The sequence below is a fragment of the Chiloscyllium punctatum genome, chromosome 32, assembly GCF_047496795.1.
Source record: "Chiloscyllium punctatum isolate Juve2018m chromosome 32, sChiPun1.3, whole genome shotgun sequence".
NCBI classification, from domain to species: domain Eukaryota; kingdom Metazoa; phylum Chordata; class Chondrichthyes; order Orectolobiformes; family Hemiscylliidae; genus Chiloscyllium; species Chiloscyllium punctatum.
Genome location: NC_092770.1, coordinates 8993249 through 9019417, shown reverse-complemented (window position 1 = coordinate 9019417; position 26169 = coordinate 8993249). Strand labels below are relative to the sequence as shown.

At 39.9% G+C, this 26169-nt stretch overlaps 1 protein-coding gene across 1 annotated transcript in view; it reads right to left on the bottom strand.

Annotated features, from left to right (window-relative positions):
- The window catches only part of otogl (otogelin-like), a 229066-nt gene that overhangs the window by 48580 nt on the left and 154317 nt on the right, over positions 1-26169 (bottom strand). The window contains exons 35-42 of the mRNA XM_072551603.1: positions 24895-25012; positions 12064-12143; positions 10169-11046; positions 7149-7242; positions 2623-2765; positions 2340-2363; positions 2130-2219; positions 771-960 (exon numbers count right to left, since the gene is read on the bottom strand). Of these exons, the coding sequence (XP_072407704.1) occupies positions 771-960; positions 2130-2219; positions 2340-2363; positions 2623-2765; positions 7149-7242; positions 10169-11046; positions 12064-12143; positions 24895-25012 (1617 nt within the window). The remainder of the gene's footprint in view (positions 1-770; positions 961-2129; positions 2220-2339; positions 2364-2622; positions 2766-7148; positions 7243-10168; positions 11047-12063; positions 12144-24894; positions 25013-26169) is intronic.

Below are 26169 nucleotides of genomic sequence, written 5' to 3'. Positions count from 1 at the left end.
TTTTAATTGGCATTCAATACAATGTCACACAACACTTATGAGAAAAGTTATAACACATGGAATAAAAGGAGCAGAAGCCATGTGGATACAAAATTAGCTGAGTATAGGAAACTAAGTGAAATGGTCAATGGATACTTTTCAAGCTGGAGAAAAGATTGTATTGGAATTCCTTAGGGTCTGTATTGGGACCCTTCCTTTTCCTGTTATATATTGATGATTTAAATCAGAGGGCTCGAATCTGTTTATGCATACAATCACTTTTTGAATTTAGGTCCGATCCAGGGTTATATACATTTTGATGCAAATAGATTGATTTGGGGTCTGTATAGGGCCAATGAGGTATGGATGAAAGTGCATAAATTGATATGATGTTTTTTGAGGGATTATAAAGTCGGGCGGAGAAGCATAGAATGGCATGGCGACTATGAGAGGCTTTGTGGGGCTGGTGAGAGGGATAGAGAAGCTTGAGGAGCCTAACAGGCTATGTGGGATTATGCCAAGGTAAGGGGGAAACATGGGGTGACATTGATGTGGCATGAGAGGTACATTAGTTTAAATGGATGTTTCATGTCTTTTCTAAATTAAATTTTGTTAAAAATTGTTGTGTCACACTTTCACTTGAAGACAGCAATGAACCAGAACTGAAGATGAAAGAAATATCTATTAGAACTTTATAACTGCAATTAAGACTGAAATGATAAATGGGTATTAACTCAAATTACAGGTGACAGGAAAACTTTGAGAACAACTCACAGCTACAGTTCACTTACCACACAAGCCTTTAGTTCTCACAGTTCTGTTGGAGGGCAAACCAAATTCTAACACAATGATGCCTGTACTGCGATACCACTGAATTGTAACTCCAGCAGGAGTTGTGATCAGATACATTGCTCCAGTATCCTGTATATGGAAGCCTAGTTTTGTGAACGGAAGTCGAGCAGGTCTTGTGTTTACTGTTGTCTGCAGAGAAAATAAATGCAACTGAAATCTTGCCATACAATGACCTTCACAAGCTGAACAGTTAATGTTTCATGAGGAATTGATTTACAATAAATATATTTTGAACAACAATAACATGCCATACCAGTCTGTGTTTAGATTCATAAACAGAAATCATAACATGAAGGTACTAACCTTTCAGATTATTTCCAAGCAAAAATGACAAATTAGGAGCACTGCTTGCTGTGGCTCACTAGGAATCAGCTACAGCATTACTGTACAATGTTCCATGAAACTAGCAAAGAATTTAAGACTTCATAGTTTAGATAAAATTCATGACAGAGGAATGGTCCCATGGTCTGCAATGCTTCTCTCAGGTTAATAACAAATTATTGCTCAACCACAGCCTTCAAACTGTCAGTTGCTTTGTAGCTGGACCATTTCCCAGAATGATTGCTCCTCTTCTACACACCCTCCTTTCACAGTTGCCAGATCATCCCTCAATTTGAATCTTAACCTCTAACACCTCATGCGAATTTGCTCTTTTCCCAGTCATTTTCCTTCCATCATCTTCATTCTAATTGCTCTTCTCCACAAATGCCTTCCTCTATTTGCTCAGGAGGTGTCTTCCTTTGCCAATTATTCTCCTTCCTATTGATTTCTTTCTCAACTATCTTCCTCCTGAATTTCCCAGCTTTTTCATCAGCATGCTATTTAAAGTCACCCGATGTCATATGCATCTGACACCTTTCCATTCAGGTGCAGGAATTATTCCCATCTCATAGTCTCTAACACAAATTATTTCTAGGCTGACTACTTGAGAAAAAGGATAAATGCAAATATTTATATACTGTTACAGTGTTTTACTATAATTATCATGTACCATAATTAACTGTATGAATCAAATGAATTATTAGAAGATACAGATTTAAAATAAATAATGATAAATACAAAAGAATTAAAAACACTGTGGGTATTGTCTGGCTATCATATTACATGAGATGGAAGTCATGAAAATATCAAATGTAGAAAATGCAACAATGAAAATAAATCTCTAATTTATATAGATGATTATCATTCAATATCAGTCCTTGCATGACAAATTAATAATAACATCAGTAGGTTTAAAAATGAAATGCAAAAAATATGAGCAGCCATATATGCACAAATGTTATTGCCATTACACTCACCAATCTTTCCAATCGATCGATGAGAACTTTGTAGTTACGTGAAGTTATATTCAACTTTTTAAAGCACAATCCAGAATTTCCTCCTGGCACCTTAATGGCAAAAGCAATGATAACTGGTAAGTAAAATCATGAAAACAAACATCATACATTAAGTACTGCTTTGAAAGGAGTAGTGTTAAAATTTAACAGAATTGATTGTCATGTACTTACAGGACGCCTTATAGAATTCGCACTCTGTAATTAATAAAACAGCATTTTCAGAAACATTTCATCTTACATACTATTATATTTGGTGCATAATTTTCATGGATGATAAAATATAACTCAAATATTATTCCTTAATACTGACACAGACATTTGAAATGAATATATTCAATGCTTAATAATGATTTAGGTTACTGACGTAACTTAATATACTGCCTTTTAAATGAACATCTTACTCTTTTCATTCAGTAATAATTTAGTTGTATGTTTAGAAAATGTTTACTGTTACCTCACGGGTAGGACATTGTTCAATATGACCAACAATAGTTTCGTCTGGCAATAAAGTCAGTACATAGGCTGCAGCATCATAAACTCCCACATCATTGCCATCAAATGTAATGATATGCAGGTCAGAAAACATGGAGCAGCGGCCTAAAAATGACAAACGTTAATTGGCTTAAAACTATTCTGTGATAAAAAAAATCAGAAAAATACAGTGCATGTTTAGCATTCTATGCATTTTTTTCATACAAATAGAGGATTTTCTTTCTCCTGGTGCTTGTGGAAAACTGCGTCCCCATGTTCAGAAAGGAAACGGTTGACGATCTGTTATATCAAATGTCTACCCATATTGCACTTTTCCAGTATTTCTGGTACTGTTGTCCTGCACCTGGAGTATGCTCTGGATCTGACCTGACATAGGTAAAGAAGATGAATGCCTCATCTTCCACCTCGGAACACTTCAACCCCAGGGCATCAATGTGGACTTCATCAGTTTCTTCATTTCCCCTCCCCCCACCTTACCCCAGTTTCAACCTTCCAGCTCAGCACTGTCCCCATGACCTGTCCTACTTGCCTATCTTCCTTTCCACTTATCCACTCCATCCTCCTCCCTGACCTATCACCTCATCCCCACCCCCCATTCACCTATTGTACTCTATGCTACTTTCTCCCCATCTCCACCCCCATCTCATTTATCTCTCCACCCTACAGGCTCCCTGCCTCTATTCCTGATGAAGAGCTTTTCTCCGAAATGTTGATTTTCCTTCTCCTTGGATGCTGCCTGACCTGCTGTGCTTTTCCAGCACCACTCCATTCCAGACTTAGGTTTCCAGCAGTCCTCGTTTTTACCATAAGTAAAGAAGACACCAATCTTTGACTTCACTTCTTGTATGATCATTGGACAGGCACTCCAATCCTGGGATGGCTGAAAGAACTAAACATTTCAGCCTGAGTCAGATCCTCTGTATCATTTGTCGCAGAAGGTTAGAGATTGAAAAGAAGGCAAAGGTCAAACTCTGGTGGCACGTCAGCTCCTGCGAAGAGTTAGCATCAGGGTTTCAGGACTCTTAGTGACCAGCCAGAATCCGATGATTCTGTTGGCCAAGAGGGCAGTTCCAGGTCTCATGGTTGCATTTCTAGTTTACGGCTTTTCTTTGCAGCAGATGCCCAGGTGGATAGAAGGTCAGTACCTGCAAACAGAAGTTACGCCAAAGCAGGAAATTCATGGTGTCTATCCTCTGGAAGGTGCAGCTCACCAGAGAGCCCCAGAGGAAAATTTATGATGATAAATGTTGTTTTGAAGCCTCTTGTGGATAAAGGTTTGCATGAACTCTTACCACAAAAGAGCACAAGAAATAGCAGCAATGGTAGACCATATGCTCCATTGAGTGGGCTGCAACATTTAATAAGGTCATAGCTGGAGTAGAAAGTGAGGACTGCAGATGCTGGAGATCAGAGCTGAAAATGTGTTGCTGGAAAAGCGCAGCAGGTCAGGCAGCATCCAAGGAACAGGAGAATCGACGTTTCAGGCATAAGCCCTCCTTCAGGTTCCTGAAGAAGGGCTTATGCCCGAAACGTCGATTCTCCTGTTCCTTGGATGCTGCCTGACCTGCTGCGCTTTTCCAGCAACACATTTTCAGCTAAGGTCATAGCTGACCTTGGACTTTGATTCCAGATTCCTGTCTGCTCCCCATATCACTTAACTCCTTGAGAGACCAAATATATGTTTATCCCAACTTTAAAGATGGCAACTCCACAACCAAATGGAGCACAAAATTCCAACTACTTTGTTCTAAATAATGAATAGCATTGAGTCTTTTTACTTAAAATGTTACTCAATTACAGACTTGCTGCTGTTAAACAAGAAAATAATGATTATTTTCAAATCTGTACTTGATAATAAAAATCAGCCAGAAGAAATCTTCAGAAACAAATGATATAAAAATCATTGCAGACATTTCCTACCATTGGCGGATAATATTTTGTCAAGGTCAGCATCAATATATGGGAGGTAAAGGCAAAACAGGATAATTATTAAACTCTTGAGTATATAATATCAGGGTGCTGAGTGTATCGAATAAGCTGCCAGAGGAGGTGGTGGAGGCTGGTACAATTACAACATTTAAAAGGCACCTGGACAGATATATGAATAGGAAGGGTTTAGCAGAATATGTACCAAATCCTGGCAAATGGGACTAAATTAGGATATCTGTTTGGCCTGGATGAGTTGGACTGAAGAGTCTGTTCTGTGCTGTACATTTCTATGATTTTAAAATCATACATAGTGACTATCAACTACAGACAAATACGACCAATAGTTTGGATATGCTTTAGTAATCTGATAGTAATTTTCCAATCCCATTCTGTTGTTACAACTGTAGGTACCATTACCAAAGCAATTTGAAGCCATCCCCAAATACAGATTTTTAAGTCTAGTATTTTTATTAATTTATAGGATTTAGGCATTATTAACAAGACCTGTAGTTATTATCTATCTCTAATTGCTCTTGAGAAGGCAATGGTGAGCTGTCTTCTTAATCTACTCTAGATTTTGTTATGAAAAGACACCCATAGTGCTACTAAGAAGGGAATTCTACAATTTTGACTCGGTAATAATGAAGGAATGCTGATGCAATTCCAAGTTAGGATGGTGTGCAACTTCCAGGTGAAGTAAGGAGCTGATGCTGTTCCCATGCACATGTTGCCATTTTGTTCAATGTGATAGCGTTCACAGGGAGGTGATGTTGAAGAAGCCAATGCAAGTTGCTGCATTGCATCTAGAAGATGGAATAGGCAGGCATGTAGGCAAGATAGCTACAGGTGTCAGTGAGCTTATAGTAAATGTTGATTGATGACCTCTCCAGAAATGGAAACAGTGAAACCATGGAACGCAAGGAAAATGGCAAAGATGGATCATGTAAACATAAGGATAAGAATTGGAAGTTAAGTTGTTTGAATATTCCAATTCAGAGTGAGAGCAGGAAGAGATATTGATGTAGACATGAATGCATGAGGGAAAGGAGTAAAGGCAAAAAACCTGAGACGGTTGGAAAAATAAATATTCCAAATATCCCAAAAAACTACCTGCATGGCTTTGGACCTATACATGTTCCCATGGCAACATGGTTATTTAGAAAAAGTGAGTGGAGTCAAAGAAAATGTTTTCATTATGAGAACAGGTTCAACCTGGAAACAGAGTTGGTGGTGGATGGAGAGTGATTATGGGAAAGGAAGGAATGAGGAGTCTCATGCAACCTAATGATGGAAAGAGGCACATTAAAGATTGGATATCTGTGGTGAAAGGAGGATGGTTAAGGCCAAGAAATTAAAAACACTTAAAGTAGTGGATATGTCAGTTTTGTAGTCAGGATACGTCTGGACGAGGAGGGGAAAAATAGTGTTGAAACAAGACTTTATCATTTCCTTAAGTGAAGAACAAACTGAAATGATGTGACTACCAGGGCAGTATTCATGTATCTCGGGGAGGAGGTAGAAGGGAACTATACAGGATTGACAGACTTTTAATATAGAGGCTACAGCAGAAAGATCCCCAGAAATGATATACATGTCAGTCTTATGAATGATGGCTTAATGTTTTACGGTCTGGTCATTGGCACTCAACTTCTGCAACATAAATGTTAGTTTGCCGAACAGGAATAGTAGTACCCTTATTATTTAATGGGAATGTTAGGACTGGATCAGAGATAATGAAATGCTACAAATTCAGATAGACATAGACTGCAGTGAGTTAAACAAGAAGTTCTTCACCCAAAGGGTTGTTCTTCTTCCAAACATTCTTTGGAATTTTCTATTACTGTTGATGATCAGTATTGAACATATTCAAGATAAAGATTCTTAGGTACTTTCAGGTACCGGGGAATTAAGTGGTAAAGGAATAATGTCAGAGGATGAATTTCAGGTAAAGATCACTAAAATTCTTTCACTAGAGGAACAGATTCCAAGGACCAAGTGGCCGAATCTCGTTCTTATTTCTTATGTTCTTATGTTCTGATCTTCTTACTTACAGAGAGTAAGAGACTGAGTAAGAATGCAGCTGGGAAATCTGTAAACATGACAAAGGGTCAACTGTGCAGCGAAAGACTCCTAATCGAAGAAATGGGTCTGGAGACAAAAGTAATGGAAGAAAAACTCAGTGCGAAGCCAAGCTCAAAAATATCTATTCACTGAAATCTGTAAAGGACCAGACGGTTGTTTTAAATAACACAAAAACAGGTACATGCTTAAGATAGAATAGATTGGAAATAGAACAAAAGAAAACGTAAGAGTTGGGAAAAGAAACAAGACAGAAAAAAGAACACAAGCGGAAATCAAAATCAGAGTTGTATAATCCGAAAAGTGGAGCGGACAAGTGAAAACAATGTTAGCAGCAAATGTACTTATTAGTTTTATATCCAATTTGTGTAATTCCACTTTTCTGCTTTATTCTGTGTGACAATTTCATTTTATCAGAAGAATAACTACATTAACTGTTCACATAACACAGTGCAGCAGAAACATGAAACCAATACTCACAGGGACACTCCCACTGTGGACAACACCTGTCTTTGTTTATTTGGATAGGCATTCCCAGAAATCCACAACTTGGCTGTGTTATATTAAAAGGGCACTGGAAGAAATCATTTTGAATAAAATGTATGTGTCAAAAGTATATAAAACGTAAGTATTAATCAATTATGGAGATTAAGTAATACTTGATAAGATTATTTTCTGGTTTAAAAAAGATTGCAAAAGCTTGATAGTTTGTTCTAAATACTTGTGACATTGCTGTGGTATTTAGTTCCAAAGCATTGCTGCTTTAAGGAAGCAATAGAAGCCAAACCATTGGAAGAAACACATAAATAACAATTGCATTTGTTTCAATACTCAAGAAAAAGCTAGGATGTTACGGGGAATCAATGCAAAATTAGATAGAGACATAACTGTAACATGAGAAAGAGAATGCTGTTCCACATATAATTACACTTTTCATTCAATGCATTTAACTAAAGATCTAATCGTGTTAGAGCAGGGCAATATTCTATATCTGATGACACTTTGAATCTATTACGCAAAAACTGCAGGAGTTCATCCTTGGCATGGTCATAGGTATCAGTGAGTCAAGGTCCATCTAGAAAAATAGCCCTAAACTGTCGGTGAAGTAAAAAAATACATTTTGCAAAGTTTAACACAGTGTCACAGTTATGAAATGTCAACTTAAGTTCTGCATTTCATATTATTTACACAAGGTGTAAAGTGAACTATAGTGAGAAGAGTTTGCATTTTCATTCCTGAGGCAGGTAGGCAGAATCAGGAAATTTCCTGTCTTGCCACATGCTCCTCAGGGAAATAGTGTTATGAACGGTGGAATCTCCATTCTGTGGGTATGGGCCCACCAACTCAGAATGCAGATCTGAGGTAACTACAGGGGCTACAAAATCCCCTCACACCCTACTTAATCACTCACTCTGGTTCCACCATGGGCAGGCATCAGGAACAATGCTGAGATGAAATAAAATAAAGTTCAAAGTATATGTTACAGACTTCACTATATGGACAAACATTCTTATTCATTAAAGCCTATTCAATACATTTAAATCCTCTAGTGTTCTTAATCTTTTCAAGTGAATTTATAACTGCATATCAAAAGTCACACAATCCTATAGCAAACTCTTAGAACTGTCAATCAAACTTTGAATTACAGCCTCCCAAGCAGTAATAATAATCGGTTGTGGAAGCAGTCAAGTAATAATAATGCTCTCGTTTTGACTGGGATCTTGTCAAAACACATCTATTGAAAAATACTGTGCTTGCAGTTTCAACTCACAGAAATAAGTAGGTGTTTTTAATCTCAAATTTAAAGGGCAGGTTATTTTAATAACTTGACAGCTTGCAGTTCCATATTATGCACGTATTCATGTTTATTCTTAAAAGCTGTAAACTGTAATATGTGGAACTTGCTCTCAAAAATTTGAGTCTTTTTATAATCAGCACTGAGATCAAATCTCAGTGGATTTGGGTTCCTTTGTGTGTGAATCATATCCCATTCTTGTTCCTCTACAGACAAATCTTGAGTCTGTCAGAAAGGGAGGTGGGACTTCAACTGAGAGTTATTTAGGAGAAAAAGTACGTTTGAAGAAAGCTTTAATGGCTAAAAGAGACATTTGGAGATGCCTTTAGTGGAGAAGATGGGAAATCTTTAGCTCAGATCAGAATCATGAGGCAAAGAATGCTAACAAGCAAAGGATAGACTATAGAGAAGAGTTAGATAGGCTTGACAAACATTATGATTTTTAATTAAGAAAAACACAAAGCCAAGATTGTTGCCATTCAGCCACTGCAGTACCAGGATGTTGGATATTGCTATCATGATGTGTACCTTCGTGCATATCTTAAACCACTGTTAATGATTTACCAATTCAACAGGGGAATATCATGCGTTAGCTCCATGACTTGTTTGGCAGTCTGAAGCAACAGTATTGGAGTAAGATGTACTACACCTAGCTCCTAGGAACTTTATCTGTAAATAGTTATAACTTCAAATAAAAAATCCCATATTAGAGTTTTTGTTTGTTGTGATCAGTACGTTTTTGCCCAAAAGAAGAATGTAATATGATATTGTTTGCATTAAGACTACATAATTTACATTGGAATCATTGACATCAAAATTCATGTCAATAATTATTTCATTAATCTAAGGATGGGAGATCTAGTGACATTCATTAAGTTTTGCTTCAGGATGCTGTTGTTCCTGATTAAATTCCCAATTCCGTCCATTGCATTTTTCCTAACTCCTGAATTAATGGATAAAAAGATTCACTGATGATCTGAATTGTATATTTTGAATCAAATCCAAAACCATCAAATTGGAAAGTCTCCACTTAAAATAGTCATAAAAAAAGTTGATACTTTTGAATAAATATATGCCATACGTTTCTATTTGTAGCAATTTATTACATTTTTCAAGTTAGAATTTTACTTCACCAGTTACTTTAATTAGTGCAGCTCTCCCAAGAGAAACATTAGATTGGAACTTTGCAAATAGCAGCAGTTGGGGTCTGTGGGTTTTCTAACTAAAATATCACAGACTGACATCAACTTTGCCTATCTACTTCCAGTCAGGCTGTTAGGTAGAGTATCAAGCATTGCTGGAGCACCTCAGTTAAGCGAGCTGAAAATTGGCAGGGAAATATCCTCCATTGGCAAAACTTAAATAATGATGATCGTATCAATCAAATAGATATCATAATCTTGGATATTCAACAAGTGGTTTAGTGATGAATAAGTGGTCAGGAGGAGTATAAGTCATGGTACAGATAATACAGGGATAATACAGGGAATAGCAACAAGGTGGAAACATAAAGCTTGTTTTCTTAATAAGTATACTAGAGAATGTAGTAGAGAAACTACATCACCTATTACTATGAGCTTCTAACTTGAATTTACAAGCTCAACCAATTTTTTTCAATTTCAGTATATAAAAAAATCTAGAATTTTTATTTGCCATTTTGTACATTCTGTTTAAAGGAAGAATAAAAAGGTTAAAGTGCTCCTACTATGCATTGTGGTGGTGTCACTGATGGAGCTGCAGTTTGGGAATAAGAGGGTGCAGCTGAGATACCAAATGCAATTGCAGTTTCTGATTGAGGACTGATTGTAGCTGCTGAAGTAGTTGATGTCAGATTCAATGGAAGAGTCTGTGACGTGGAGGATGCTTCTGATGTCATTTTCTCTTGAGCACGTGTAGATGAGAAAGTAACTGGAGAAGTCATTGCTGTTGATTGTATGATTTGTGCTGCCCCAGTTCCAACACTTGATTCAGGAGGCAATGTAACACTGGTTGTTGTAAGTGGTGTAACAGAGCGTCTGGTGACCTCTTCTGTTGATATTTCAGTCTTCCCCACAGTTGTTTGTTGTACTGTCGTGATTTTTGTACTCTCAGTGAGTGTACTGTATTGAATTGCTGATGTTGTTGCCTGAGCTGTAGATGCTGTACTATGTGTTGAGAAAGTAATCCTGTCAGATATGTTGCTTGGAGCAGTGGTTAATAAAGTACCACTTAAAGTGGAAGACAATACTTTTTCCGTAGTATAAATGGGGGTTCTAGATTGACTTGTAACTGCTGCTGTGGTACTTGTTGTTCTGGAACTCTCAGAGGTTGAGATGGTCATTGTAGAACTTAAATGTGTAGGTTCTGTAGCTGTAGAAGATGTTGTGTAAGCTGATGTTGAGGGGGTTACTGAGGATGTTGTGGTGACTGGAACCGTTGTCAGTGGAGTTGATATACTTGCATATTGGTCTGAAATGGCAGTTGTTTTCTGTCCTACTGTTGGAGACACTACTGTTGTGAGCGAACTGTATACTTTCTCTGTCGTCACAGGTTTTGTTGTAGTTGGCAATATATAAGGTAAATCGGTTGCAGTGACATTAATACCTGTTAAAAAATAAACAATTAATATATCATTCACAGATACAAATTCTTCAAACTTGATCAATGAATATTATCTTTTTTCCATTGCTTCTATTTAAGTTGATATATTTCCTTTTACACATTGTTAAAACAAGTACAATAACAAAAACAGAGAATGCTAGAGAAAGTTAACATGTCTGGCAGTACCTGTGAAGAGAGATACAAAGTTAGCATTTTGAGTCAGATATTGCTGTCACTAAGAAGCATACCAGTCTCGAAACATTAACTCTATTTCTTTCCACAGACTCTACCAGATCTGATTTTCTCCAGCATTCTCTGCATTTGTTTCAGATTCTGTATTTTGCCTTTTAAGTTATGTAATACAGTTATTTTCCTTATACCAGTTACGAGCCCTTGAGGATATACCCTTAGGCTGACTAACTAAATGTGCCAATAAAAAAAACAAAGAAAGGTGGATGCTGGAAATCAGAAACAAAAACAGAAATTTCATGGAAAACTCAGCAGGTCTGGCTGCATCTGTGAACAGGAAGCAAGAATTAATGTTTTGGGTCCAGTGACCCTTCTTCAGAACTGATTCCCAGCAGTTTCTGTTTCCATTTCTGACAAAATGTGTCCTTTTGGATGTAATCACTTTTCACTGAACTCCTTAAATTAATATTAACTTATTCATATGAGAGTAATACATTATCAAAACAGTAGTTGATGTGATTTGATTTCATCTTCATTATTTGATATTTCCCAGTATCATTTCACTGATTATTACCCGTAGTGTTAAGCATAACGGAAGAAGAAAAAACAACTAGTTTTGTAATCTGTACTCAAATCAGGTGCACTGTGAATGTAGGAGGCAAGGGCAGCTTGAGATTTTCGGAGCACTAATGTTGAGTTAAAAAGTAACTAACCCAGAAGTGCTAAATGTTTATTATTGATGTTCTTCTCTGGCTCTTTTATGTTTCAATGTTATTCACACAAAAAAAAACATGCACAAAAGCTTCAAATTAAACAAACTGAGACACTCACAGTCCTCCAGGTAAACACATCTGTGTGTGGCTTCATCAAGAAGCATGTTCTTTGGGCAATGCACCAAACATCCTTCAACCCTGCATGAGAAAAACAGAAGGGCTCTTTAGGTTCTCTCCACAGTTTATTTAGTATCTCTGGGCCATGCAGCAATTCTGGCTGGGTCAGCAGCTGGGTAACCTGTTGATAAGTCTCTTCCAATTACTGAATAATGTCTCAGGCATTTTTCTCTTCCATTTGAAAGCACTTTGGAACCCTGTTTTACCTATCTGACCCAGAGGAAACAGGTCGACCTGAAAGATGTCCATAATCTGGGATTTCCCCAAATAGTTCCAACACTAAGTTCCAGTAGGGCAGGGAACCAGTGAGTGACAACAGGTAGGTCCACACCAAGGAGGTGCAGGTTTGATCCATGGATTGGATGGGATGTGGAAGGGGAAATCAGAGGCAGTTCAGTTGTATGGGAATTGGGAGATTTGAAAGAAATGAGAATGAAAGGGGTGAAGAAAAAGTGACCAGTTCACCTGGGGAGGTGATTGGAGGGGGTTTTGGTGGAGAGGAGGGGAGATAACCAGACTTGCTGAGGAAGGTTGGAGGTCTCTTGGAGGAGTAGATTGCAACCACAAGGGGACCTATGGTGTTAAATGCATCAGGAATATGTCAGATGGAATTCAGAGATTGGATCTAGGAAATCAGAAGCCTCGTGGTGAGATTTGATGCCTTATTGAGAAGGTCATTGGGAAGCACTTGATTGCAGAAGCACTTCAAGCAGATGCATAGATCCAGGAAGCAAAGGTGAAGGCATGCAACTTCAAAATCAACCAAGTCCTTGCATGAAAGATAACAGTTGAGGTTAACACTAGAGTAGTATTGACGTATGTGGTCTCATTATTACCTTATTTAAAGTTTCCAACTGCTTCCTTGGAGATGGTTGATTGCATGCCCTCCTTCCGGACTCAGTTAAAACTGAAAATGTGTGGGTTTCAGTGAGAAAAACAACTCTAAGATTTCAATCTGACCCGAGAAAAGTCTTTTCCAGGTTATAATACCCTCTTTATTTCTGCACAAAACTATTGCTGTCTCACAGCACCAGGGACCCAGGTTCACTTCCATTACAATCCCCCATTGGGTATGTTTTTGGACTAAGGATGACCCCAATAACAGGTAGGCTTGGTTAATGCTGTGGTTAATACTGTGCTGTCTCACAGGGCCAGGGACCCAGATTCAATTCCAGCCTTGGGTGACTATCTGTGTGGAGTTTGCACATTCTCGCTGTGTCTGCATGTGTTTCTGCTTGGTGCACCAGTTTCCTTCCACAGTCCAAAGATGTGCAAGTGAGGTGGAGTTGCCATGGGAAATACACATTTACAAGGATAGGGTAGGGGACTGGGTCCGAGTAGGATGGTCTTTGGAGGGTCTATGTGGCGTCAATGAATTGAATGGCCTGCTTCCACACTGTAGGGATTCTATGAATATGGATGGTGGCAAGTGCCAAAATCAAAACGATTCATTATTTGTAATTAAAATGTAATTAGTAACTCATGGTCAAGACCTTATAGAGGTTTATAAAATCATGAGAGGCATGGATCGGGTAAGTAGACAAGGTCTTTTCCCTGGAATGGGGGAGTCCAAAACTAGAGGGTATTGCTTTAGGGTGAGAGGGGAAACATTTAAAAGGGACCTAAGGGGCATCTTTTTCATGCAAAGGATGGTGCATGTTTGGAATGAGCTGCTAGAGGAAGTGGTGGAGGCTGGTACAATTACAACTTTTAAAGAAATCTGGATGGGTATATGAATAGGAAGGGTTTGGAGCGATATGGGCCAAGTGCTGCAAATGGGACGAGATTAGGTTAGGATATCTGGTCAGCAGGGATGAGTTGGACTGAAGGGTCTGTTGCCAGGCTATACTATGCCTGTAACTGATCATTTGAAAAGCTCAATTCACACTAATAATATATTGTCCATACCAAAATATACTGTTCTGAAGAGTCGTATTCAGTGTAATGCATAGCAGTCCATCAAGACGGTTGAGCTATTAAGATTGTAGCACCACTAGGCAACACCCAAGAAAACAGAGTGCATAGAATCTATGAAGAGACCACCAGGCAGGTTTGAGTTTATGGGAGGAGCACAATCTATAGACAGAGCTGCAATGGAGTTGTCTCAGTAAACACCATATTTGTTTTGATGATAATTAGTTTGCTCTGTTGCCTTTAAACTAAAATGTATCATTAATCAGAAGAATGTTGAACAATCAGATTTACAATTAAACATACAACGACACAGTCGATCCATTTGTTCACTTGTGATTGTGAACTGTGAATGTTGCTCCAGCTTTCACTAGTCTGCTAAATCCATGTGCCACCTGCTGGTAAGGTAACAAAGTCCAGTATAAACAGATTAACCTGGCTCACTACTCAGAAACTGGAAAGATCCAAGCAGAATAAACAAATTGATTTAGGATTTCAAGGACTTGAAGAAAGGGAGGTTCACACAATCAGGAAGGAGAGATTACATCCAAAGTTAGTCACAGCCTGAGCAAGTGTATAGTTCAGGGAATTTGAAGGCAGCATGGGGATTCAGTGCAAAGAGGAAGAGGTAATTTTTGTTTGCTTTTTTGACTCAGAGTTTGCTAGATTCTTTTTAACAGTTTAAGCTGAAGCCCAGAATTAAGGGCCCAACACAAAAATGTGCCACCACAAATAAACTGGATGTTCATTGTTTGATAATAGCTACTAATTTGACTATCTACTATAAGTTACTTTCAGATTGAAGAGAAATAGAGAAAACATTTATTGGCTACAAACTAAAAGACTAGTATGAAATTTTGAAAAATCAAGTTAAGAACTAAGCATTTAAAATAGAGCTGCCAGGCCAGGCTATTTGTTGTAACTGCATGATGTGGGAATTGGTGGATCCCACTGTGGTTTGTCGTGACCACATCTGTAATAAGTATTTGTTGCTTGAGGAACTCCAGAACCAGGTTAATGAGCAGGATTCTGAGCTTTGAACACCATGACATATCAGGGAGGGGGAGGGTTACGTGAATGTTGTGTTTCAGAAGGCAATCACACCCCTTAGATTAACTACCTCAAATTCGGTCAGTGGTTAGTGACAGGAGGGCGCAACTACGAACAAGGCAGGCAGACGGATTCAGAAAGTATCAGCCCTTGAGGTTTTCTACCAGCTTTGAGAAGATGAGAATACAAGAGCAGAAATGTACTGCTGAAACTGTATAAGGGTTTTGTCAGACTGCTTTTGGAATATTGTGAGCAGCTTTTGGCCCCAATCTAAGGAAGGAAGTGCTGGCATTGGAGAGGGTCCAGAGGAGATTTACAAGAATGATTCTGGGGTTGAAGGGCTTGTCAGAAGAGGAGTGGTTGAAGACTCTAGGTCTGTGCTCGATGGAGTTTAAAAGCATGAGGGAGATCTGATTGAAACTTACAGAATACTGGGAAGCCTAGATGGAATGGACATGGAGAAGATGTTTCCATTCAGAGGAGTGACTGGAACTTGACAGCACAGCTTCAAAGTGAACAGACTACCCTTTAGAACTGAGATGAGGAGGAATTTTTTCAGCCAGAGAGTGGCTGCAGAGGGCTGTTAATGCCAAGTCATTAATTGTATTTTAAGACAGAGAGAGTTAGATTCTGGATTGGTGAGGAATCAAAGAATATGAGGGGAAGGAAGGTGAATGGCATTTAAAAAAATTTCAGGCATGGTCAATTGGCGGATTGGCTTAATTCTGCTCCTATGTATTATGGTCTCGGTTGGAAATAGGTGGTAATTTTCAGATTTAGAGAAATATAGACATAATTTTAGAGGACTGGGTGGATTTTAGCAGTTTTTGAAAGGGAGTTAGTGAGTACCTGACGAGAAGATGGAGTTTAATTCAGATAAGTGCGAGGTGCTGCATTTTGAGAAAGCAAATCTTAGCAGGACTTACACAATTAATGGTAAGGTCCTAGGGAGTGTTGCTGAACAAAGAGACCTTGGAGTGCAGGTTCATAGCTCCTTGAAAGTGGAGTTGCAGGTAGATAGGATAGTGAAGAAGGCGTTTGGTATGCATTCTTTTATTGGTCAGAGGATTGAGTACAGGAGTTGGAAGGTCATGTTGCGGCTGTACAGGACATTGGTTAGGCCACTGTTGGAATATTGCATGCAATTCTGCTCTCCTTCCTATCGGAAAGATATTGTGAAACTTGAAAGGGTTCAGAAAAGATTTACAAGGATGTTGCCAGGGTTGGGGGATTTGAGCTGTAAGGCGAGGCTGAACAGGCTGGGGCTGTTTTCCCTGGAGCGTCGGAGGCTGAGGGGTGACCTTATAGAGGTTTACAAAATTATGAGGGTCATGGATAGGGTAAATAGGCAAAGTCTTTTCCCTGGGGTCGGGGAGTCCAGAACTAGAGGACATAGGTTTAGGGTGAGAGGGGAAAAATATAAAAGAGACCTAAGGGGCAATGTTTTCACACAGAGGGTGGTACGGGAATTGAATGAGCTGCCAGAGGAAGTGGGGGAGGCTGGTACAATTGCAACATTTAAGAGGCGTTTGGATGGGTATATGAAAAGGAAGGGTTTGGAGGGATATGGGCCGGGTGCTGGCAGGTGGGACTAGATTGGGTTGGGATATCTGGTCGGCATGGACGGGTTGGACCGAAGGGTCTGTTTCCGTGTTGTACATCTCTATGGCTCTACAACTCTAAGGAATTATTTGTATTGTCAGCTCACATGGGGTACAAGATTATATGGTCAGCAGACCTATGGATGTGTTCAATGGAGCAAAAGGTAGGGCTCACAGACCAGATAAGTTCAGAGAAAACATGAAAGAAATGGCATAGAAGCAGCAGAAGCTTGGAAGTGATTGATATGACAAGGGAGTGTGTGGAATGACCGTTCATGTAAGGTCAGGTCAGACTTCAAGGTTTTTGTTCAAACAGTATTCATGAAAACATATGCATGATCTTGCACTGGAAATCTGGCCTAAACTACTCTAGTTGCACCCTCCTAGCAGAGTCCCTCTCACTTGACTCTGCTGTTAATGTTATACCACAGCGTACCTCAGAGATTTATCTGCACATTCCTTAAACTCTATCGCTGTGGAAAGGAGGATAGAGGGCAAACAGGTAAAAGAAGAAAAGAAAATGTAAAAGAAAATGCAAACAGGAGAACAGCAGACTATGACATTTGGAGGTAAGGAAAATATTAGTTTGAAACATACATGGTGGCTCAGTGGTTAGCACTGCTAACTCACAGCGCCAAAGACCCGGGTTTGATTTCAGCCTACGGTGACTGCTGTGTAGAGTTTGCACGTTCTCATGTCTGCATGGATTTCCTCCAGGTGCTCCAGTTTCCTCCCACAGTTCAAAGATGTGCACGTTAAGTGGATTAGCCATGGGAAATGGACAGTTACATGGATAGGGTGGGGTGGTGAATCTGGGTTGGGATGTGTTAGCTTCGGAGGGTTAGTGTGGACTCAATGGGTCAAATGGCCTGCTTCCACACTGTAGGGATTGTATGAAATTGAAATGATGGGAAGAGTGTTAATTGGTGAATTGATGACAGTAAATGAAATGAAGGAGGAGGGGCTTACAGATATAAACTGTTCGACTCATGAGATATTTGAATGGGGGAATGGTGGTTAGTTCAGTTGGTCGGATGGTTGATTTGCAATATAGAGTGACATCAACAGTGCAGATTCAATTTCTGCATTGGCTGAGGTTTCCATGAAGGTCCCACCTTCTCAACTAGTACCCCCGCCTGAGATGTGGTGACCCTCCGATTACGCCACCACCAGTCATCTCTCTCTAACAAGAGAGCAGTCCTATGGTCCTCTGGGACTATGGTGAATTTACCATCATTTGGAATGGGCACATATTTTTAAACCAGTGAAAAGGATTACATCAAGAAAGTATCTTAATATTGCAATAATTAGTGAATGTTTAAGTTGTTCTTTTTATTGTAGGAGAATCCCTACAGAAACCAAAACATCAATTACTTTTAGATTACAAAATGTATCGTTGTGAGATATAAAAATTAATTGGAATCTGCCTCTTTTCATGTCAGGAATAATTTTTCCAGGCCTTTCGAGATGGGCTGTGAGGTAGGAGGGCTTGTAAAACTGTGGGGCAAGCCTAATGGTTTCCCGCTTCCATGGCATATTATCAATGGGGATCCTCAGTGGTACCGCTCAGTGGTCCACTCTCTGAGTGTACTTGCAACTCAATCGAACATTAGTCTTGGTGATGTCCTGTTAGTTTGCCTTCTATATTTCTCTCATAGGTTAATCATCTTTGGTGTTGGAGCAAAGTCCAAACTCAGACAGAAGAAGGAATCGAAACTGCACAATCAATGCCTTACAAGGTAGTAATCATTAGCCCCGAAATATATACCTGATGAGTTTTTTATAGAGATATATTGGGAAGCATTTTCAAAGTGTACAACACCCATGTGCCGAAAGAAGAATATGGGGTAAAGAATATGGGGTAAGCATGTACATCAATGGGCATTAACGTCAGTGGGCACTAACATCTGTGGGCATTAATGTTAGTGGGCATTAAAGTCTGTGGGAATTAACATCAGTGGGCAGTTCATGTTGAATGGGGACGAGGAGTTTGCTGGGTTCCTTCACACAAGACAGAAGTTCTGAAGTCTACCTTCATAACTTTGGACTTGCAGTAGCAGCAGACAAGTGCAGTATTCATCTAGCCGAGTTTCCTGAAGCATTGTGAGATTAAGCACAGTGAATGGAGGAAGCTGTCATGTTCCTGACTTTGGCAAGGTCTCATGGTGGGAACTGCAGGATGACCATGGTAGAGAGTGTGGCCAACCTCATGATGAACCCCTACCATGCATGTAGGAGGTGCAACAACTCACATGAGAGGTGCTAAATTTCCTGCTTAGTGGCAATTGCTCCATTGCGGTAATAGGAAAGGAGCTACAGCCACTGAAAGAGATTACACTGATGCTGACAATGTAGGGTTGGCAACAGAGGTTCAGCAGCACAGGCCAACTGCTCATCGTGATACCATCCCAAGGGCTCAGAATTCAAAAGAAGAGAGTGAAAGCTCCTTATTTTTGAAAGGAATGTCTCCATCTTCTGATACCTCAGCACAATAGACAGGAGCTCCATCTGCTAGTCATGTTCAAGTGAGGATGGTTCCAGCACATGGCCAGCTTCCTTTACAGTCATATATTCAGAGGCATGAGCAGCCTGCTTCTGCCTCCTCTGTGACACCAAGGGAGCACTATGTAGAAGTGGCCAAGAGTGGAAAACATTGCATCGGGTCAGAGCATTAACGGAAACATTAATTATCAGTTCAGAAGCAGGCTTTTCAGCTCCTTGAGACTGCTCTGCCATCCCAATAATGGCTGCTTTTATTGCAACCCACAAGTTCACATTCGAATGCCTGCTGCTAATAACCTTTTCACACCCGCCATCCCACTTAGCAAAAAGCTATTCACCTCTGTCTTAGAACACACAAATTAACTCTTCTGCCATCTTTTCAGGAAGAAACCCAATGTCTTCTGTGAGAAAACATTTGGGCCTCATGTCAATTTTAAATTGGTGACCCCTTGTTTTTAACCAGTAACCTTCACTTCTAGATTCTCCATAAGAGGAAACATCATCTCCACATGTAGACTGTCGAGATCCCTCAGGATCTTGTATGCTTCAGCCAAGTCACCTCTTCCTCTTCTATATCTAGCAGATACAAGCCTTAATCTGCCCAACCTTTCTCATAAGACTTTCCAGAATTTAGTCTGGTAAAACCCCTCTTGAGTTGTCTCCAATGCATTGATATCCTTCCTTAAATAGAGTGACCAAAACTGTACACAGTACTCCAGATATGGTCTCACCAGTACCTTGCATAATGAAGCATATCTTCTCAACTAGCAGGAAGGGTAGTGAAGCAGATACAGACAAGTAAAAATCTTTTGTGGTGATCACAGCATTTACATGGGAAGCCCGTAATGCTATGAACATGTAGTTATCAACATTCTGGACAAATCTTTGGAACAAGACACCTCTGTGTATGGGCAGCAACGTCTGTGATGAATGAGATGAAGTAGCCCACTCTGGCAGAAAAGGGTATTAGTTAGCTCATGGACGTGCCTGTGAGCTTTGGACTGTGAGATCCCACAGAGATCACATGCAAAGCTTTGGAGAGAATCGATTATAAGACCATAAGACCATAAGACATAGGAGTGGAAGTAAGGCCATTCGGCCCATCGAGTCCACTCCGCCATTCAATCATGGCTGATGCGCATTTCAGCTCCACTTGCCAGCGTTCTCCCCGTAGCCCTTAATTCCTCTAGACAACAAGAACCTATCAATCTCGGCCTTGAAGACATTTAGCGTCCCGGCTTCCACTGCACTCCGTGGCAATGAATTCCACAGGCCCACCACTCTCTGGCTGAAGAAATGTCTCCGCATTTCCGTTCTGAAATGACCCCCTCTAATTCTAAGGCTGTGTCCACGGGTCCTAGTCTCCTCGCCTAACAGAAACAATTTTCTAGCATCCACCTTTTCAAAGCCATGCATTATTTTGTACGTCTCTATTAGATCTCCCCTTAATCTTCTAAACTCCAACGAATACAATCCCAGTATCCTCAGCCGTTCCTCATATGCTAGACCTGTCATTCCAGGGATCATCCGTGTGAATCTCCGCTGGACACGTTCCAGTGCCAGTATGTCCTTCCTGAGGTGTGGGGACCAAAACTGGACACAGTACTCCAAATGGGGCCTAACCAGAGCTTTATAAAGTCTTAGTAGTACATCTCTGCTTTTATATTCCAACCCTCTTGAGATAAGAGACAACATTGCATTCGCTTTCTTAATCACAGACTCAACCTGCATGTTTACCTTTAGAGAATCCTCGACTAGCACTCCCAGATCCCTTTGTGCTTTGGCTTTATTAAGTTTCTCACCATTTAGAAAGTAGTCCATTCCTATATTCTTTTTGCCAAAGTGCAAGACCTCGCACTTGCTCACGTTAAATTCCATCAGCCATTTCCTGGACCACTCTCCCAACCTGTCTAGATCCTTCTGTAGCCTCCCCACTTCCTCAGTACTACCTGCCTGTCTACCTAACTTTGTATCATCGGCAAACTTCGCTAGAATGCCCCCGGTTCCCTCATCCAAATCATTAATATATAATGCGAACAGCTGTGGCCCCAGCACCGAACCCTGCGGGACACCGCTCGTCACCGGCTGCCATTCTGAAAAAGAACCTTTTATCCCAACTCTCTGCCTTCTGTTAGATAGCCAATCCTCAATCCATCCCAGCAGCTCACCTCGAACACCATGGGCCCTCACCTTGCTCAGCAGTCTCCCGTGTGGCACCTTATCAAAGGCCTTTTGAAAGTCCAGATAGACCACATCCACTGGGTTCCCCTGGTCTATCCTACTTGTTACCTCTTCAAAAAATTCCAACAGGTTTGTCAGGCATGACCTCCCTTTACTAAATCCATGTTGACTTGTTCTAATCAGACTCTGCTCTTCCAAGAATTTAGAAACCTCATCCTTAATGATGGATTCTAGAATTTTACCAACAACCGAGGTTAAGCTGATTGGCCTATAATTTTCCATCTTTTGCCTTGATCCTTTCTTGAACAAGGGGGTTACTACAGCCATCTTCCAATCGTCCGGGACCTTTCCTGACTCCAGTGACTCTTGAAAGATCTCAACCAATGCCTCTGCTATTTCCTCAGCAACCTCTCTCAGAACTCTAGGGTGTATCCCATCGGGGCCAGGAGATTTATCAATTTTAAGACTTTTTAACTTTTCTAGCACTATCTCTTTCGTAATGGCAACCATACTCAACTCAGCCCCGTGACACCCTTTAATTTTTGGGATATTACTCCTGTCTTCCACTGTGAAAACTGACGCAAAGTACTTGTTAAGTTCTCCTGCTATTTCCTTATCTCCCATCACTAGGCTCCCTGCATCAGTTTGAAGTGGCCCAATGTCTACTTTTGCCTGTCGTTTGTTTCTTATGTACTGAAAGAAACTTTTACTATTATTTCTAATATTACTGGCTAGCCTACCTTCATATTTGATCCTCTCATTTCTTATTACACTCTTTGTTATCCTCTGTTTGCTTTTGTATCCTTCCCAATCTTCTGATTTCCCACTGTTCTTAGCCACTTTATAGGATCTCTCTTTTTCTTTAATACATTTCCTGACTTCCTTTGTCAGCCAAGGTTGTCTAATCCCTCCCCGGTTAATCTTTCTTTTCTTGGGAATGAACCTCTGTCCTCAATTATACCTACAAACTCCTGCCATTTTTGCTCTAGTGTCTTCCCGGTTAGCCTCTGCTTCCAGTCTATTTTAGTCAGTTCCTCTCTCATGCCCTCATAATTACCTTTATTCAACTGTAACACCATTACATCAGATTTCGCCTTCTCCCTTTCAAACTCAATTTTTTGGAGAGAATTCTTCCCTCTGTTTGCCTGAACCTGCATCATTTTAACTTGACACTTTTACAGGTTGATAATGCTTCCTGTACAAATCGAGTGCCCAATATATATATAACAGTGTTACGAAAATCACATTCAGGAAGCCTGGCTCTTTTCATTGACACCTCTTTTTTTTTTGCAACTGGCCAAAACTTATAAAGAAATTGGGACTCATATTCACCTCAATGTCACCAGGAGCATAATTCCTCTGATTTCCCCTTGGCTGGAAGCCTTCTCAGGAAAGGTTCCAAAGTCCATCCACTACTTGTCAGGACCACCTACTCCGACGTTGTGTCTCAGGCATTTTGAGATAGCTTACCCTGTTCTCGTATAGGCTCTCGAGTGGCCAGTTCCTCAGTATTCCATATCTCCTTCTTATATGTACTTGGCAATCATGGTACTCCTCTGTCTCAGAGCCAAGTAAGAGCCGAGTATATGGCAAGTGCAACCTGCCATTCCTGTTGCTTCTCCACTTGTGCCTTTGTAAATGGCAGATGTGATGGGACTGCTCTCAATCTAGATGGCCCATTTGAAAAGTGTTTATCTTACTGCTGAGGCTGATCTTAAAAGTAGAGGAGTGCTGATGTTCAGAAGTACTGCATGTTGCTTTAAGCAAATCCACTTCCTTTGCCTTGCCCCTGTCAGACATTCAATTTGCTCTCAGGCAGCATTTGATAGTATTGTTGCCAAAAACAAAATGGAAGTTCACTGTGCTTTATAATTTCTTTGTGATCCAACAGAGGAGGCATACTTTTGGCCAGTTGCAAAAAAAAAAGAGGTGTCAATGAAAAGAGCCAGGCTTCCTGAATGTGATTTTCGTAACACTGTTATATATATATATTGGGCACTCGATTTGTACAGGAAGCATTATCAACCTGTAAAAGTGTCAAGTTAAAATGATGCAGGTTCAGGCAAACAGAGGGAAGAATTCTCTCCAAAAAATTGAATATGTGGTCATTCGCATATGAAGCCCCAACTCCAAACCCAAATAAAATTTCCAGTCCACATTTCCCACTAAGGTTTCTTTCCCATAATCCATATCTTTCCTATAAGTGTATTACCTGATACATTTGATTTCCACTTGATCGCCATTTTGCCACCATGTCTTAGTAGTTGTTACAATGCTACTTCCCCCAAGGTGAAGTTCTCACTATAAAGCACAGTTACTTGGGCCACTCTAATGTTTTACTCATATGTTTTTCTCTCCTGTTTTAATTTCTTTATATCTTTCAGCTTTTTTACTGTACTGTACTATTGGATCAGAAACACAATTTCTGACCACAGCAATATGTATTTGTATAGCCCTTCAATAGAGTAAACATTCCCCAAGTTATTTCACAGGAGTATTATCAAACAAAATTTAACAACAAGCCACATCAGGAAATATGAGAACAGATGATCAAAAGCTTGGTTAAAGAAGTTGGTTTCAAGGTGGGTCTTAAAGGATGAAAGAGAGGTAGTGGGTGTCAAAGTTTATGAAGGGAATTACAGAGCTTGAGGCTTTGGCAGCTGAAGGCATGGCTGCTAATGGTGTAGATGTTCAAAAGGCTAAAATCAGGGGAACACTAAGATTCCGGGGGGCGGGGGTGGTTTTGTTGGTCTACAACTGCTTATAGAATTAGGGAAGGGATGGGACATACAACACTTTGAAAAGAAGGAGGACTCTGCCCTTTCATTTCAGAACTATAATTTGAACTAACTTTCCCACCTGAGTTCTCTCTCCCCCACAATACTCATCACACCTTCACGCCTTTTAAAATCCTTCAGGAAAAATTACTTCCCAGATTCAGGTGGAACCCATCCCAATGATACAGGTCACATACTGCCACCAGCTTTTCATAAAATGAAACCCCACTTTCACGCTCCATTCAGTCATGTGGTCACCTTATTAACCTCCCTATCCTAATGACAACTTCCACATGGCTTGGGTAATAATCTGGAGATTACAAGCCTTGGTTTCTAGTTCTTTAATTTAGAACCCTAAAACTACCAAAGCAGGATTCCCTGTTTTGCTCCTCTATTGTTGATCACAGCTTGGGCCACAATGATTGAATCCTTCCCTTCTGTCTCCAATATCCATTCCATTTGTGATGGCCCCTGCCTTGACACCAAGAAGGTATCATAACATGTGGGAGTTGCAATCTTGTTTACAAAGGATGCTTTCTGTTCCCCAGTTGAGTAACCTTCAAACATGGATCATGGAATACATACAGACTACGTTTTCAAAATAACCTGTGGATTTTATATATATGTATGTGTGTATATATAAAATAAACAAACTAAGGTTGTGTTTTACATTAGATTCAATTATGTAAGTACAAATAATAATTATTAACTCCTACATTTTTCACATTAATAAAGTTCACAGATACCTACGGTGAAAGAAATTTGCAGGCTATTGCGTGAGGGTCACTGCATGTTTTAATGCAAGGATTAGCGCAGGCCTCATATCTATATTCACACATTGTTCTGTATCGTATAACCATGCTGCTTTCTGAAAGAAAATAATAAAACATATTGTGTTAACCTGTGATTTTATGTAATGCTTTAAAAATCCAAGAAACTCCTCAATGACTTTTAACTTTATGTAAAACAAATTTACTTTATGTAAAACTCTATGACTCTATGAAATTGCTGGGAGATAATATGTTTTGTTATGCTTTGTTAAAACACAGTCATGCAAAACAGTGATCCACAATACCCTAGGATTTGTCAAATGGGATAATATAAAGAACAAACAGTTCTATCCCTGATAAGTAACAAGTGCGATTGAAAGGTAGTCGGTTTATCCTTCCTCACAAATCATCCTATATTTTAAAGGAAATACAATGGTATAATTAGATTACTCATTAGATTTCTCACAGATCCTGTCTCCTAAGCATTCAAGGGCCTGAATTTTCAATTAGTGTTCATAACTTCACATCTCTTCATATCACATCAGTGTCAGACACTCAAACCATTCAATTAAGGACAGCATTTGAGCTCCTAGAGGGTTGATAAGAAACATTCCAGCAAAGGCATACTGATAGCCAAGTGTCTGAGCTGGGGACTATAATGTACGTCAGAAAGAGTAAGAGAGTTCACCTTGGTTGAGGCACATTTCTAAGTTTAAAAGTTTGGGCATTAAAATTGATTACAACTGCCAGTTTGGTAAGTTCACCAAGTACAACACATTACAATTATCGGGTGGAAAGTAACCTTTTCCTTAATTGGGAACAGGCTGTAAGCTGGTACGTGCGAGGGATGGAGGGGCACTGTACAATTGGAGGAAAAGGTAGAGGAATAAAGTCCTGTCTTCTCCCCCGTTTGTTGCAAAAAAACTCAGTGCAGCAAAAGTAAAGGACCATCTTCCTGCCTGCAGGAAAATTGATGCCTCAAAGTAGAAAATTCCACTCATCTCATCTACATTAAAATTTAACCAGTTGTGAAGGAGATGTAAGCTATAATGCAAAAGCTGGTTGCCTCCTCGTGAGTTTGAGGATGTGACCCTTCACCAGAGGCAAAGGTTGATCCTATTGATAAGAACCCCGCCTCTTCCCCTCATAACAAAGCCACTCCACCCTACCCATGCTGGCTCCCCAGATAAACCCCACAAATTCCAAGCATTCCTCCATAATGGCTGGTCTGAATCAAGGTTCAAACAGTGGTTAC